This window comes from Rhea americana, unplaced genomic scaffold (genome assembly GCF_003343005.1).
Source record: "Rhea americana isolate MKP2758 unplaced genomic scaffold, rheAme1 scaffold_162, whole genome shotgun sequence".
NCBI classification, from domain to species: domain Eukaryota; kingdom Metazoa; phylum Chordata; class Aves; order Rheiformes; family Rheidae; genus Rhea; species Rhea americana.
This window is the reverse complement of record NW_028185728.1, coordinates 356,770-371,400: the sequence shown is the minus strand read 5'-3', so window position 1 is coordinate 371,400 and position 14,631 is coordinate 356,770. Positions and strand designations below refer to the sequence as shown.

General features: G+C 49.7%; 1 protein-coding gene across 2 annotated transcripts in view; it reads right to left on the bottom strand.

The window, feature by feature from the left end:
* Positions 1-6: 6 nt before the first annotated feature.
* PBX1 (PBX homeobox 1) overlaps positions 7-14,631 on the bottom strand; it is a 148,727-nt gene continuing 134,102 nt past the window's right edge. Inside the window, exons 6-8 of one of the 2 annotated variants that reach the window (XM_085300210.1) lie at positions 10,629-10,741; positions 9,077-9,166; positions 7-323 (exon numbers count right to left, since the gene is read on the bottom strand). In XM_085300210.1, the coding sequence (XP_085156336.1) occupies positions 231-323; positions 9,077-9,166; positions 10,629-10,741 (296 nt within the window). In that variant the 3' untranslated portion in view covers positions 7-230. The remainder of the gene's footprint in view (positions 324-9,076; positions 9,167-10,628; positions 10,742-14,631) is intronic. The other variant, XM_085300211.1, reaches the window with a different exon arrangement.

The window sequence follows — 14,631 nt, the reverse complement described above, 5'->3', positions numbered from 1 at the left end:
GGGGGGGGAAGAGTGGCTTCTACCCAGAAAAGAAAGGGAAGAGAGTATAAAGAAGTGTCCAGATTGGCTGAAAAAAGCATCCCGACGAAGAGAAGAGAAGAGAAGGAGTCTTCGTGTATGTGCTGATTGGGTTCACCTCCAGTCTGACTGCTGCGGTGTTCGGAGAGGCCCCCTCCCCTCCCGCCCCCGCCGGGGGCCGGGCTCAGCCAGGGATGCAATTTGCCGGGAGATCAGTTGGAGGTATCAGAGTGAACGCTGCCAGGGCCTTCTGTGGGGGAGGTCACCGATGACGGGGTAGTAGCGTCTTGCCAACCTCCATTAGCCTGCGGGAATGGAGAGACACAGCTGGGTGAGCCGCCGCGCGCGCCCACCGGCACGGCCAACTCGGCCCCTCCGCCGCGGACCCCCTCGCTTCCGCAGSAGCAGAGCCACGCTCGGACGCAACCCGAACTCGGCATTATTTTAACCCCAAACAGGACCCTTCCCCACGGCTCCATCCCTCCCTCGGCGGGTTTCAGGGCGCCTTTCCTGCCGCAGAGCAGCGGTGGGGTGGGACCGCAGGCTGCCCGTCTCCAGGGGCTGCAGGGCCACCCGCGGAGGGGGCGACTCCCCGCCACGCTGGCCCTTACGGCCACGGGAAGCTATCGGCCCTGCGCCTTGTCCTCACGAAGGCTGGCTCCTTCTGCTTGACTCATCCTGGCAGGGCCATACAGAGGAGACCTGCCTCCTTACACAGCCGCAGCTTCCTTGCATTTAGCTTATCTGACACCCATCCCAAGAGCCCGCACCGGATGTCACTTCGTTACAGAGCCCAYGTCCTGAGACAACCTCCTCAAATGCCATCCCGAGGTGGTGGTGGGGGGGTCCGTTAAATCCCTCCTGTTGAGGGGCCTGCTCCTGGGTGAGCCCCCGTGGCCAAGCATGGTGAGGTTGCAGAGGGCACGCCAGAGTCCAGCTCTGTGCCAGCCCCCCGCATTGGCCCTCCGTGCTCACCAGGAGCCCATCCTCAATGAACTCCTCCGGGCCACATTGCAACGGGCTCACCAGGGCCCATCCAAGGGGTCACACAGCAAAGCAGGGTGGGAAACTCGTTTSTCCTCCTAAAAACAGGCCAGCTGGTACAAGAGGGGGTAATTCAAGACACGGTGCCTTCCCACACAGTGCTGAATTTCCAGGCCTCCTGAGAGCAGAGCTGGCCAGAGGAGCCCCCACGGCAGTGAGCAGGAGCAGAAGCTGCTCCTTTCCGGCTGCTGCTTCCTCTCGGAGTTGCCGTCCCCTTCGGAGAGGAGCAGATGTCACACCCAGCTTCCTCGGCTTGCTCTGACATTGATTCAGTGCTAAGCTAATTAATCCTTCCCAACTCCTGCGCGCACTCGAGTTGGTAACAGCCGCTGTCCCGCTTTAGACATGCCTGGGCTGCTTGGCCCTCTCCGGCTGCCTCTGCTGGAGCATCCCTCCGCTGATGCGGGGCATCCATCACCAGTCCTGACGGTCCTGGTGCACTGGGACCACGCAGTGGCCRCAGAGCTGCTCGCGTCAGCGCAGCATGCAAGGGTGGCTGGAGGGGGGCTGTATGCCACTAGCAAGGATGTTCTGGGGATGTGGTGCTTCCCCAAAGTGGTGCCAGCAGCAAGGGGAGGAAGGGAAAGGAGCAGAAAGCAGTCCATGACTGCCCAGTGGTTACACATGCTGACCATCACTTCCCTGCCTGCCCCTTACAAAGGGCTACTGGCAGGCAGCTGAGACGGGACCAAAGCAGCTACCACAGAGCTGACCACGAGCCAGCCACAAAAACACAAGCTGGAGTAGGAAAACTAACTTGCACCAGGGCATGTAAAAAGTAGACAGGGAAAAGACAGAGCCACATGCACAACCAGCTTGTGCATCCTTCTGCATGCACTTCTAAGTGTGCAGACACATGTGCTACAACCTCAGCCCATGCCTGCAAAGGTATTTAGGCAACACAAAGACAGGAGCCGCGGTCTGAAGTTGCTGCTGGATCTGCTGCATCCAAGATGGCTAGACTACACCTTGGGCACCAGTGTGAAACCAGGCGATCCATAGACAGTTATGGCCTTGTACCACCTGGGAGATCCCACCAGCACGTGTGCCCACCAGTTCACCAGGACAGCTGGCCACATGGGGGGCAACTTGCAGCGGGCCCCCGTCGCCCTCCGCAAGGCAGCACATCACACCGTGCCCGCACGCAGGCACTGATACGTGCAGTCTGTGTGTTCCCCGAGATCCAATATCCACCCTTACACATCTTGGACCATTGCAAGAGGCAGCAATTACCGTAGATTATCAGCCCGACAATGACAGGCCATGTAAAGAGAGACACAGAGCCAACTCCACCGCCCAGAGACTGGCATATTCAAGTACACTTAGGACATTAATAGCAATTTAYGTGCCATCAGTGAGAGAGAACCACAATAGCTGTGCTGGCAGCCTCTTATTACAAAGCCTGTTATTTGTTGGAGTTACAAGCTATAATCACAACAGAAACTTTCAAAACCCTTATCTTCCGTGACGCACCAAATCTATTTCAGAGCCGTAATTGCTATGTCACCGGAGCGTTTGCTGCTTAATGCACTCAGATGCCATTTAGTGTTTGCAGGGTCATTACAGCGAGCAGAAGGGGGGAGGAGGAGGAGGGGGCCTGGTGGAGCAGGGCTCGGTCCCTATTGTGCTGAACTATTTTTAGAGAGGCTTTTTTGTGCCAGTTGCGACTGAAAGGAGCAAGAGGGAGAATGCCTAAGAGACAACGACTGTCGTGCCTTGATATTCATAGAACCATAGAATGGTGAGGTTGGAAGGGACCTCTGGAGGTCATCTAGTCCAACCCTCGGCATAGCCCATATGGGGATTGAACCCACGACCTTGGCATTAGCAGCACCACGCTCTAACCAACTGAGCTAAACCATATTCAGCATCTCTCTCCCTGCTCCCTTTTGCCCCCAAAACGCTGGGAAGCCCCATGGTACTCAGGATCGTGAATCACCTTCCTGTTTTGCAGGGAAGGAGCTTGTACCCTCAATGACCACCTCTGTCACAGGATCCAGTGAGAAGACAAGAGGACTTCAGTGAGGTGCTGACCTGGCGTCCCGTGGGGTTTGGTCCCAAAGCCACTTCCCTCAACCCCACACATCCCACAGCTCTGCTCTCCCAATCTAGTAAGGCTCCCCAGCTGTGGGTGAAGCAAAGGGAAAGAGGCTCCAGGGTTGGCCACAACTGGAGCATCTTGGTCCACCTTTTGCTGCATGGTGTGGACAAGCCCTCCACAAGGAGGCCGGGTCCTTAGTCTAGTTGAGGGCATACATACCATCCATATTCACCCTCTGTTCCCAGGGTTCAACTCGTTGTAACCAGCAGAGTTCACTGACACCTGAACAAAGTCCGGGAGCCTGCTGGGTACACTGTGGGTGGTGGGGTTTGGACAACAATTGTGGCAATGGGCAAGGCCACATGTGCGATACATCCAGACAGCCCTGCCTCTTTTCCCTAACCAAAGAGTACAGTTGAGATCCGACCATAATAAACACTTTGGGATCTGCTGTGATAAACACCTCCCTCAAACACAACTGATTTTTCTGAGAAGTCAGCAGGAACCGTTGCTCCTTGTAGACCCTCTGAGTAGACCCTACACAAAGCTGGGACTTCTTCAGGAGGGACAGAAGCCAAAGACAGAGCAAAGGACTTCAGGACATCTTTTCAAACATTATCTTCTGGTCCCAGTGCATGGGAAGGCCTTGGTGGCTGTCCAAGTTGTGGAGCCACAGTGATGGATTGCTGAAGCAACTGTTTTCAGTGCCTGTTTCTTTTATCGCTGCAGGTCTCACAGCATTTTTGTCACCTCCAGCAAGTCTGGTTGGCTGTCAGCCCAGGGGTTGGTAGCTGAGTTTCTGGCTCTTTTTTTGATGAGCTTTCTGCTTTGCATGGAGGTTCTCTCAGCATCCTGCTTTTTGTGACCAAATCCTTGTCTCACCATCAACAGGGCAGGCAGATGTCAGGTCAGCCTCCAAATGCATCAAATACAGGGGAAACTGAGAACCCGACAGAATGGGAGTAGCCTCAAAGAGATTTCATACATGTGGGTTTTTAAGAGCCTATTAGTCTCTCCTTATGATATGCATTCAAGCTCTTATTAAACAACAGGGAACCCAATCAGATCTGGTCAGCCCTGGGAAACAAAGCTCCTCATTTGCCAAACGATGTGTGGCTAACAAATGCCTGCAATCTCAGGCTTGCAGGCAAGCTGGATAAAGGGGCTGCTATCATAGGCCGTGTGTGATACATGCTAGATACATGCCTCTCTCGTTGGCGCTAGTCCCCTGCCCCAGGAAGCTGAGAGGCACAGAAGAGCTCAGAGGTCGCTGCTCTGTAGTGAAGCTCCTCTTGCAACCACTCTTGTGGTAGACCCTGTGCTTCCGCCTCTGGGTCAAGGAGTCAAAGGGGGCAGAACAGGGGACATACATGAGTACATGACAGCAGGCATCTGGCAGAATCTAGGAATATCCAAAGTCACTTTCCAAGAGTCATGACAGCAGCTCCTTTCTTATAGACTTCAAGGCCAAGCAAAGGTGTCTCCCACAAGCCATCAAGTGCGTGATGGATGGGCTCATGGACTCAATACCCCTGTTAGATCAGCTCTTAATTGTGAATTGCAGCTTGTGGAGGGGCAGAGCTACAGATGCTTTCTTTGCAAGGCACAAATTCTTGGAGAAAGGGTTCTCACTACAATCATCCTACAGGTATTAAGGCCACTGAAGTGCACTGTGATGATCCCTGCTTTCCGCTGACAGGAGTGGATGCAAAAATCAATCCTATGCCTTGCTTCTGACTACTAACATCTTAAAGACAAATACTGCTGTGTAAATACACACAGCAAGACAGAACAGTATTTATAAATAAAAAATTTGCACACTGATGAACTTTAAATGTCCCCCCGTATTAGACTTCTAAACAATCTATAAATTGTCCTGTCCAGTTTTCTCTGCCAGAAGGCCAGGGATGGAAAGGACAAGGGAGAAAGACAGGGGGAGCTCAGACTCCAAAAACAAATTTCTGAAAAAGTTTTCATTAAGATGATTATACCTCATTAGTTAATTAGCTGGCTGATCTTCTATGCATTTGTAGCAACCTCATTCTGAATTACAAGTATGCTCATGGGCAAACCCACGGGAGCAATTGCACTTCACAGCGCAAGTGTGTTGCTACATCGAGGGAGCCCTGTCCTGCAAAGATCTCCCTGCTGAACCAGTGGGGAAGCACTGAGATTCACTCAGTGCTTGGCACTTGTCCCYGGATGGTTTTAACAGGGAAGAATCCTTTGTGCACTTAGGCTTGCAGGGTAGTGCAGGAAGGGCAACACTTTGGCTGAGGCCCTCCAATAGATTATGGGAATAATATGGGTCTGACTTTTATTGGAGGTCACCAGAATATGGACTTGTAAACCTTTTGAAAATCTCAGCTTTAAGGACCCAGGAGCGGGTATACATGCAGACCCACATGAAAAGGCACCATCCAGGTGGATCAGACACCTGAAGTTTAACTGTGCAGGAAAACCCAACATCAAAGCCTGCAAGAACAGCATGATTAACCCAAAGCAGCAACTCCTTTCAGGTAGAGGGGCCCTCCTTCCTCCCAGGACCATCCGAGGCAGGCAGAGAACCTGTATGAAGGCTCCTGTGCTGACTGCCCCACCATTGCTCCTGGAACGGACATGCGAGGCCACAGACCGCCCCCTCCTCTTGCTGGGAAGTGTGCTTCCCGACGTATCTCCAGCTGGGATATGAGAAGCCAGCTGTTTTCTCTCTGCCTCAGACATCACTGCAGGTCAAAGGGATGCGCTGGTTGGGACATAGCTGATTATTCTGGTAACGATGCAGAACTGACTCCAGCCCTTTTAGCCCCGCAGAGCTGATGGGAGCAGCACGGGGCGTTCTGTCAGCCGTCGAGCAGCTGCGACTAGCAGACACATTCGCAGAAGAGCCACAGAGGAAACTGGGCTTTGGGTATATTTTTGTCCTCGGCTGTCATGACTTACACGCATTTAAAAATTCATCCTCCATCAAGGAACACAAACCCTGTGTGTCGTCTCCCTTGCCAAGGTCTGTAACGGTGGAGCTGGGGAACCTGTTTCTGACTTCCCAGACCTGACGGGCTCTGGGGAAGACTTAACCTCAGCCCTATACAGAGATCTTTGTGACAGGGCTCTTGACTAGGTTTCAGTTCACCTCTTTCCAGTGGCTCACAGGGATGCTCGAGTTATGCAGGGGRTGTAGTTTTCTGTGTCACAGGCACCTTTCTCCTGCAACCTGCTGCCCTTCCTCAGCATTAAAAGGTTTAGRGAAGAGGCAGGAAAAACCCGCCTGCATCTTCAGTGACGCTACAGTGCWCTTCTTCCCCATGCCTACATAAAGCAGTTGCCTAGCCTTTGCAGAGGAGCAATGCTTCCCCAGAAGGTAGCCACAATTCAAGGGTGGACAGACCACACGGCTGTGGTTCATCAAGCACTTTGGGATCTAGTTGGAAAGACACTAAGTGACAGCAAGAGCCACAGAATGGAACATGCTGCCAGGGATATGAGGGAAGTTAAAACATTCAGGGAGAGAAACACAACCCAGAAGATGCTTCCTAAACTTCCTGCTCAACTCTAAACAAAAACTCCCCTACTCTCTGCCTTGCTTTAGGTGCCTGCCAGAGTTRCAGCATCTATCTTTGGGGAAAATGCACTACCTGAAACTAGGGAGTCATTCCCAAAACCTGGGCGGGCGTTCTGTTCGCTTGCCACCCCGTCTCCCTCTGAAGAGCRTTCCCATGCCTGGCTCCTTTGGGCCAATTCGAGCTTCTGCTGTCCTAGAAAATCAATCCAAGCAGCCGTCCCAGGCATCCAAGCACACATCCCAGATCTCCACCCGGGAAGCGCAGAGCAGACCACAGAGCCTCTGTCAGCTTGCCAATTCCCAGTGCTGTCTGTGGTAATATGGGCTCTCCCATTACCACCATTGCTGACAGCTAGAAATAGTAGCTCCGTTTTTCTCTTATGTGGCTTACAAGTTTATGCTACCTCTTTCTTCTCTCTCCCTTGTCCCCCTCCCTGCCTCATAATCCCCAGCAGCAACCCTCCCCCCAAATTTTGGCTTAATCCAGCCTACTGTTATTTTCCAAGCCAACTGCAACCATAATCAGCTCAGCCTCTTTCCTTGGGGGTATTTTAATTTATACAAAAGTATCATCTCTTATCATGATCAGCCTCTGATTCATTTACTCTTGCAGTATTAAAAAGCCAGAAAGGGAATAAATTCAGCGCACAGAGAAATTAATGCAGAACGATAGGCTCTTTCATGTGGCATTTTCAAGCACCGTTTTTGCAAAGGGCTTATGTAATGAGACATAATTATCTGCACATGTTCAATTACATTACTTCACAAATCCTCCCCGACTCTGCCTCATGACGTCAAGCTTCCTGCTAAGCCCCAGCACCCACTCCATCTCCACACGCCCAAGCGAGAGGGGAGGAAAGCACCCAAGCCTACCAACCGCCTCTCCCCCCTTCCTCACACATTGGGGCTCTCCCCGCCTCTGCCACACCAATGGCTGGAAGACTTTTACGTGCAAGGTCCTGCCTGCGGCAAAACCCAGGTGGCCTCCTTGGCCAAAAGGGTGAAGGGACTCAAAGGGAGATGCGTCAGGTCAATGCTCCCACTGGGCTGCCTGGACATGGGGCTGCTGGGTGAACCTACGTTGGGAGCCAAGGCCATGTTCTCCCTTCCCTGAGTGAAAYGTAGAGGGAGGGAAGAGCTGGAGGGTGTGAGGAAGCTCTTTCAGTGCTTCCTCTTGTATCATGTCTCCTTCTCAGTGCCTTCATTTCAAATTGACAAGAAGTCACAGATGCTGGCTGGCAGAGCCGGGAGCTTCTCAGACGTCCCTCCACTATGCTTCTGGAGGTGGATTGCTTGGAGAAGACACCCGTGGTGCTGCCRGGAGTGACATGAGAGGTGGAGCAGTGCTCTGCTCCCCCCCTCGCCAACCAGATTCCTCTTCTAGTCCTTCCCTCAAGCCACATACACAGCAAAACACAACAAATGCCGCCTTCCTGCTTGTCCCAAGATAATCCCACCTCAGTCTGTACCCTCCTCACCACTCAAAACGGGCTGCAGTGATCATAGTGGTGGAAAGCCACGTCCATGGCCAACCACCCCCTCCTCCCCTCGCCGCCCCAGACAGCAACAGCAAAACCCACTCCGCAAGCACAGCCTCCTTTTCCAGGCTGCCCCCTTCTCCCAGCTTGCTGTCACCGTTGCTGAGATGGCGGACGATTGATCTGAGAAATGAAGTTGGATTGCTGTCCCAAATCTACACTCGGTTCTCCTTGTGTGTGTCTGATCGATTTTGCCCTGTACGACACAGCTTGTCGCTATGAATTTTCATGCTAGTCAGAACCCGCCAGCGCACCCAGGAACAAGTAGAAGATGTTTTGAAGCCCTCCCTCCCCCTCCCATCCTCTCCCATTTCTGTTGGGTGAGGTTTTCTTGGGTTGCGTTTTCTTTTGTGCTTTATTTGTGACCGTCACTACGATCAACTCCATCGTCACCATGTTTTSAACGCCCTCCCTCTTCCCAGGCCCAGCTTCGGCTGCTGGCTGGGGATGGGTTATTTTTAGATGGCCGCTCCAGACGCCGCCATTGGCCTCCTTGCAGAGAGATTTTTGAGGCCCGGGCGTTCATGGTGACATTCCCCACCGCTGTTACACTAGGTGTCACCTGTTTAGCAGCTCCTCTCAGCTGAACGCGTGTGGCCGCAGGTGCCGTGCGAACGCTGATCCGCTCTGACAGGCCTAGACGCCAGCTGCCTGCACAAAGCCTGCCCAGTCGCCACTTTTTTTGTGGGCACAACTCTGCCGTTGGCGTGACCGATACAGAAGCAATAAACTAGGTGACCGTAAAAGCAAAGACAAGTCCTACTAAGTGGCATTCTGAGCCCTATGGCTTTGAAATAATTGGTAGTGAGAGAACAAAAATGGAAGAGGGGGGAAAAAAATAAAACAAGAACCCAAGCCTATTTTTTTTCTTACACTGATGCCCTGCGGACTATACATCTGACTTGCTGCGAGTCCGTCACTGTATCCTCCTGTCTGGCTGATAACATGGCGAAGGGTATCCACCTAAACAAACCAACGACAACAAAGACATAAATTAGAGTGGAAGAAAGGTTAGCGGGCAAAGCTGCTTCCGTTCATCTTTGGCATGATAAAAACAAACAAATAGTAATAGTAATAAAGGTATATATTTAAAGAAGGAAAAAAAAGGACTGTGATTGGTCTGAGGGTCACATTCAAGGTAGAAGACTGTTCCTGCCTCCCTCACCTCCCGCCAGCCTGCTCCGGTGGCCTTGTCTCGCTTTGTTGTTGGTCTCGAGTCTTGTGACAGAAACAGCAAAGAGGCAAAACAGTGTGGCAAGCACAGAGGTTGGACTTGCTGGAGCATGTCCCTGCAGCTGGCTCACAGTTGCACCTGAGGACCYGCTTTGCTTCCCCCTATCCCTTGTCACCTTTTGGCCCCAAGCACCAGGAGCTCACGTCAGTGGAAGGAGATCCTTGGAGTCGGGTAAGTGTGGCTCCTCCCTCCATTTCAGAGGGCCCGGAGAGGGAATACACCTACCACCACAAACAGATCGCCATCTCTCCTCCATGTGCCCCTTCCTCTCCCTCCACTGCCTCATCCTGGCCCCGGCAGCAATACACATAGTGAGCAGAGCCCATCGCACATGGAGGGCATCCTTTCTCTGCGTCCAGCTTGGTGAGGGGAGCAACCTTGGCTTTAGAAAGCTCTCTTTGCCCAGCATGAAGGTGTCAGAATGGCTGTCATTTCTCAACACGATACAAAGCCTTAGATGCCAGAGAGCAGACTCATGGCAAATCTGRACATCAGATGGGAAGTGGGAGATCAGAGTAAGTTATTGTTTCTTCTAAATTCTTTATTTTTGCTCAAAGTATGGGTTAACATTTCAGTAACAGTGCCCAAAGTTTCCTTGCTCTCTCTTGCTGGTCTGTAAATGGGTGGTATGAGTGCCTGAGCTTTAGGGAGATGGGGAGATGACGAGGGGGTGGCTTTTAATAAAAAAAAAAATAGCTGCTGCATATTTCAGCACTTTCAGTAGACACCTGGTTCGGCATCAAAGGAAGCCTTGTAAAACGAGACACCAGTCCAAACATCTGGCCCCTTCCCTTGGAAGAAAAAAGCAAGCAGAACCTAAACCTCAGCTGCTTTCTTTTGAGTACATGCCTGTTCTCCTAAACCTCCTCTCYTCCTACTATGACTATCAAGCCAGAGCCAAATGCATTCACAAAGTGTGGGCAAGTTTCCTCAAGACCATGGTTTGTTGGTTTGTTTGGGTGTTCGGTTTTGGTTTCTTTTTGATCGATTTTTTTGGTGGTTGTTGCTGTTGCTCTTTTTTTGGTTGGTTGGTTGCTTTTTTTGGTTTGCTTTGTCTTTTTTAAGTGTTGGTTGTTTCATTTGTGCTGGTTGAGATTTGCTCTTTTCGGACGGGAGGGAGACGTGCCAATACAATCAAAGGCTCCTCCAACACTAATGCATTCACTGGCAGTACATCGGATGGGTCCCTACCTGTGACTGCACGTTGGCTCCAACCTGGGCCCCTTGGTAAGAATCCCCATTGAGAGACTGCACGCTCATGAACAAATCTCCAGAGTTTGACATGTTAAAAGAACTGGAAGAACCTGGAAAGGAAAGAGTGAGGCACCTGAATCACAGAAAGGAAAAAGATCCACCCCATGACTCTCAGCCAAGAGGAAGGAACAACATGCAAAGCAACCACAAAAACAAAACACACAGTCAGGTTAGTAGTATGAAGAACAGAGCAAGCAAAAAAAAAAAGGATGCACTCTTAAGGTTATTCAAAGCCACATGTTGTTACACCTCAATGTCAAGAATGTCTCTGAACAGCTCCTCTGCTGGAGGAAGGATTCTTCATGCTCTGGACCAAAAGAAACAAATCCCAGCCTAGAAGACTCGGACAGCCATTCCCATTTCAGGGCATAAAAATCCTTCAGACAGTTTTGAAAATTTTGATTTTGGAGGTGTCCACCCAGCAGATTCCACTGGGGAACAGAATTACTCAAACAAGCCTCACTATCGAAAGCAAAAGTTTTTTCAACAAGGCTAACCAGATCCAYGCTACTGTGGCTCCTGAGAAGCTCAGATCAGCCTGGTTAAATCTGCACTGATCTCTGCCAGGTGAACATATCCAGACACTACCCAATTGCAAGGTCAGAGCTCCCRCTGAATTAAGGTGAGCTCTGCGAGGGAGCAGTGTGGAGTTTGCCTTCAGGACACTGCAATAGTAGGGATGTCACTGTTCTCCACAAGAAATTCAYCACTGGTGGGAACTGCAGCATGCCAAGAGTGAAGGCGCACAAAAMTGTGAAGGCACCTAGGCTAGCCTTCCATTACCAATCACTTTGGCAAGTATCTTTCATTGTGATGGGCTRTAAGAGAAAGCAAGGGCGTCATCTTTCCTGCTGGGCCAGCTGCCCAAGAAGAACGAGTTCTGCAAGCAAATTCCCCACTGCATGCACCAGTTGCCAACGTTAAACTAAAAAAAATGGTAATAGTAAAGACAACTGGGTGGGATAAGAAAAAAACCCAAACCAAATGATTAAAAAAAAAAAAAAACTTCCTGCCTTTGCAGAAACAAGGTTTTCTGCTTCTAGTACTGAGATAGATCCGAGCATCTACAAACTGCTAAATAGGAGAAACAAACCCAYCATGTAACTGGAAGGTGAGGGGGGGAGGGGGTTAAAAATAAACAAAAAGGTTTTATGGGATTATTTCAGAACTTATCGTGCAGATCAGCGCGTTAAGTGTGAGACAGCTCAACGTGCAGGGTTTGGTTATAAACATGACGTTAGCCTTGGAAAGGAGAGACTTCAGGGGCCCAGGTCAGCTATGCTTTCAGCTCCAACCCCARATACACTCTCATCTTCTCTACTGCCATTTCCAACTTGGAAGAATGGCAACCACAGTCCTGGTGGAATTGCCCAACTATAGCTCATGCGTATGCTCTGAGAAAGGCCTGACAGCCCCTCTCTTGGCCTGTCCTAGAGAGGGATGGAACACTCTAGACAGACTCCAGCTCTCCCCTGGAAATCAAGCAGGAAGACTCCTCTGATAGAAATCACCTCCAAGAAAGGTCAGGGAGCAGATGGGAGATCTCTGCTAGAGGTTTCACGTTCACTAAACTTTCAACTGCGCTCTTTGCAAAGGGCTCTTTTACCATATGCTAGCAAGTCTCATATTCAAAGGAAGGAAGAAAAATCACTGCTAGATACTACACTCAGGATAGTCAAGAGAAAGACTCATCTTGAGCAAAGCAAATCTTGGATCAGGACCCTCCCACTCATGCCTGGAAGGAGGCACAGCCAGGAATAGCTCCATTGTCTGTGTTCACTGCCAACCCTGCCCAGGGTGTTCCAGAGAACCATCAAACAAGGGTGCATAAAACAACCAGGACTAGTCACAAGGCAGCTGCCACCACCACCTCCTCCACCCCGCTGACAAAGGGCACTTGTCACTTCCCAGCCTCTCAGGTTACTTGCTATTTTAAAAGCAAAAGTCATGAAAGCAAGTAGGCAGACTGAGGATATGCCACCCTGACACTGCTCAGCTGTAATCATGAAGATGGGCACTTTTCACACACACAAAGATGCTTCTTACTAGCTTTTCTAAACAATCACTTTGAACAACGGGGATAAAAACAAAAGGGCAGTAAGATGGTTTCGTTCTCCCACAGCAGCTGAAAATCAATGACTTTTCAGCTGACCCTCAGAAGAAGCAGAACATATTGTCCTGTTCTTCTAAGGTGAGCAAAAACCTTTGAGATCACAGCAGGGAAGAGAACTCGGGAATCCCCCAGCAACTGACAAGACACTGCTATCACTCTAGCCCCAGCAGAGCAACATAGTCTATCTTTCCCTACCAAAATAAAATAATAATAAAAAAAATAAAACCAACATGAACTTAACTGATATTTTATTGAAACTTAACAAATCTGCCTGTAAAATTGAGGATAGGAGTGAGGAAATAAAAATAAACATCTACAAACTCTAGTTTTGAAAAGCGTTGGTGTCTTGGAAATCATGAGGAGCGCTAGAGATGTCACTTGCAAGATATACACAGCTATTGGCACAGGATATTTTTACAATATATGTGCATATCTAAACGGTAAATATGTCTTGCTGCTGATGTGGATGCAAAGATAAATATGCGCATACCAATGGCCCGCATGTATGGATGCGTCTGTATCACAGCCATAATTGCAGAGAGCCCTTTATGCCRCCTACTCTGCTGTTTCAGCATTCTGCTCTGTATGTACTAGCCATGTGTGAAAATTATGATGGCCCAAAGTCTCAGAGAAGCAGCTAAGAGGGGCTGATGCACTGGGGTGGTTGGGGGAAGAGGCAGGAATGAGAAGAGCCCTCAAAATTCAGATGCTAGTATCCTCAGTGGGGACAGGACCAGGGAATACAAGTCAAATCCTTCCACTGGAAGAAGCTCCATCATAAATCTAATCTATGTCTCTAAAAGGCTCAATTTTATACACACCAGAGCTTTTCAATGGTCATAATTTAATCTCAGAATTTGCAAGAATTGAGGTGTAATGATCATCTTTGAGCTTGTAAGCTCAGGATGAAAGGGCTCTGATCTGGGCATAGAAGTCCCTTGATGCTATAGTTAAGACAAAAACACCAGAAAAAACAGCACTCATTGCAGCTTGGAGCAGTGTGAAACAGTGGTTCATCTCCAGCATCTGTACATCTTATCAAACTCAAGGCCTGTCAACATCATTCCTTAGTGCTAGGTTTCCATCAAGCCAACAGTAACTCCAGGAAAAGTGGTGGAAATACTTAAAATGAAACAAGCTATGGCACTTAGTCTTGCTTTTGGGCGGAAGTCTACATTCACACAACGTCAACAAAGGGATCTCTTCAATTGCTAACACTTGCAATGAACAAAACTCTCTTGAAGTTTGCCTCCAATTAAAAAGTCCTCGCAAGCTTGATTGCTTGGTGTTACATCAAGCACACAACCGGTGTCACAAAAAGTGGAGGAAGGCAGAGAAGAGAGAGGACACACAGCACAGTAACAATTAGGCAGTGCCAGATGAATTACATTTTCAGAAASCATGATCGCTTCCATCAGCAGCTTTGCAAGCAGGTTTTTACAAAACAAAAAGATGAGTAAAAAAAAAAACAAACAAAAAACAGCTCAGGACAATTTTGGCTGCTCTGCACGGAAGATTTTACTGAATGTCATCACCTGTTTGTGGTCCTTGAGGACTTTGGTTGGCAAAAGGGTTCATCCACATTAAATAACTTTCATTTACCATGTGGTTTTTGTGCTGAGATTGTCCAGGCAATCAAACTGAGTTTGGGGAGTTGTTAGCCCAAATGAGCCAGACATCTCAGCTTATTTGAACATCTGGCTGATAAAGCCCAACTGTGCGTATTCGAGATGAAAAGGTGTTTGACATTCAGGCCTGGGTGACTGAGGATGTGGGACCCTACTTCAAAATGTGCCAGATGGCTAGACAGATGCAATCCTTGCCCTT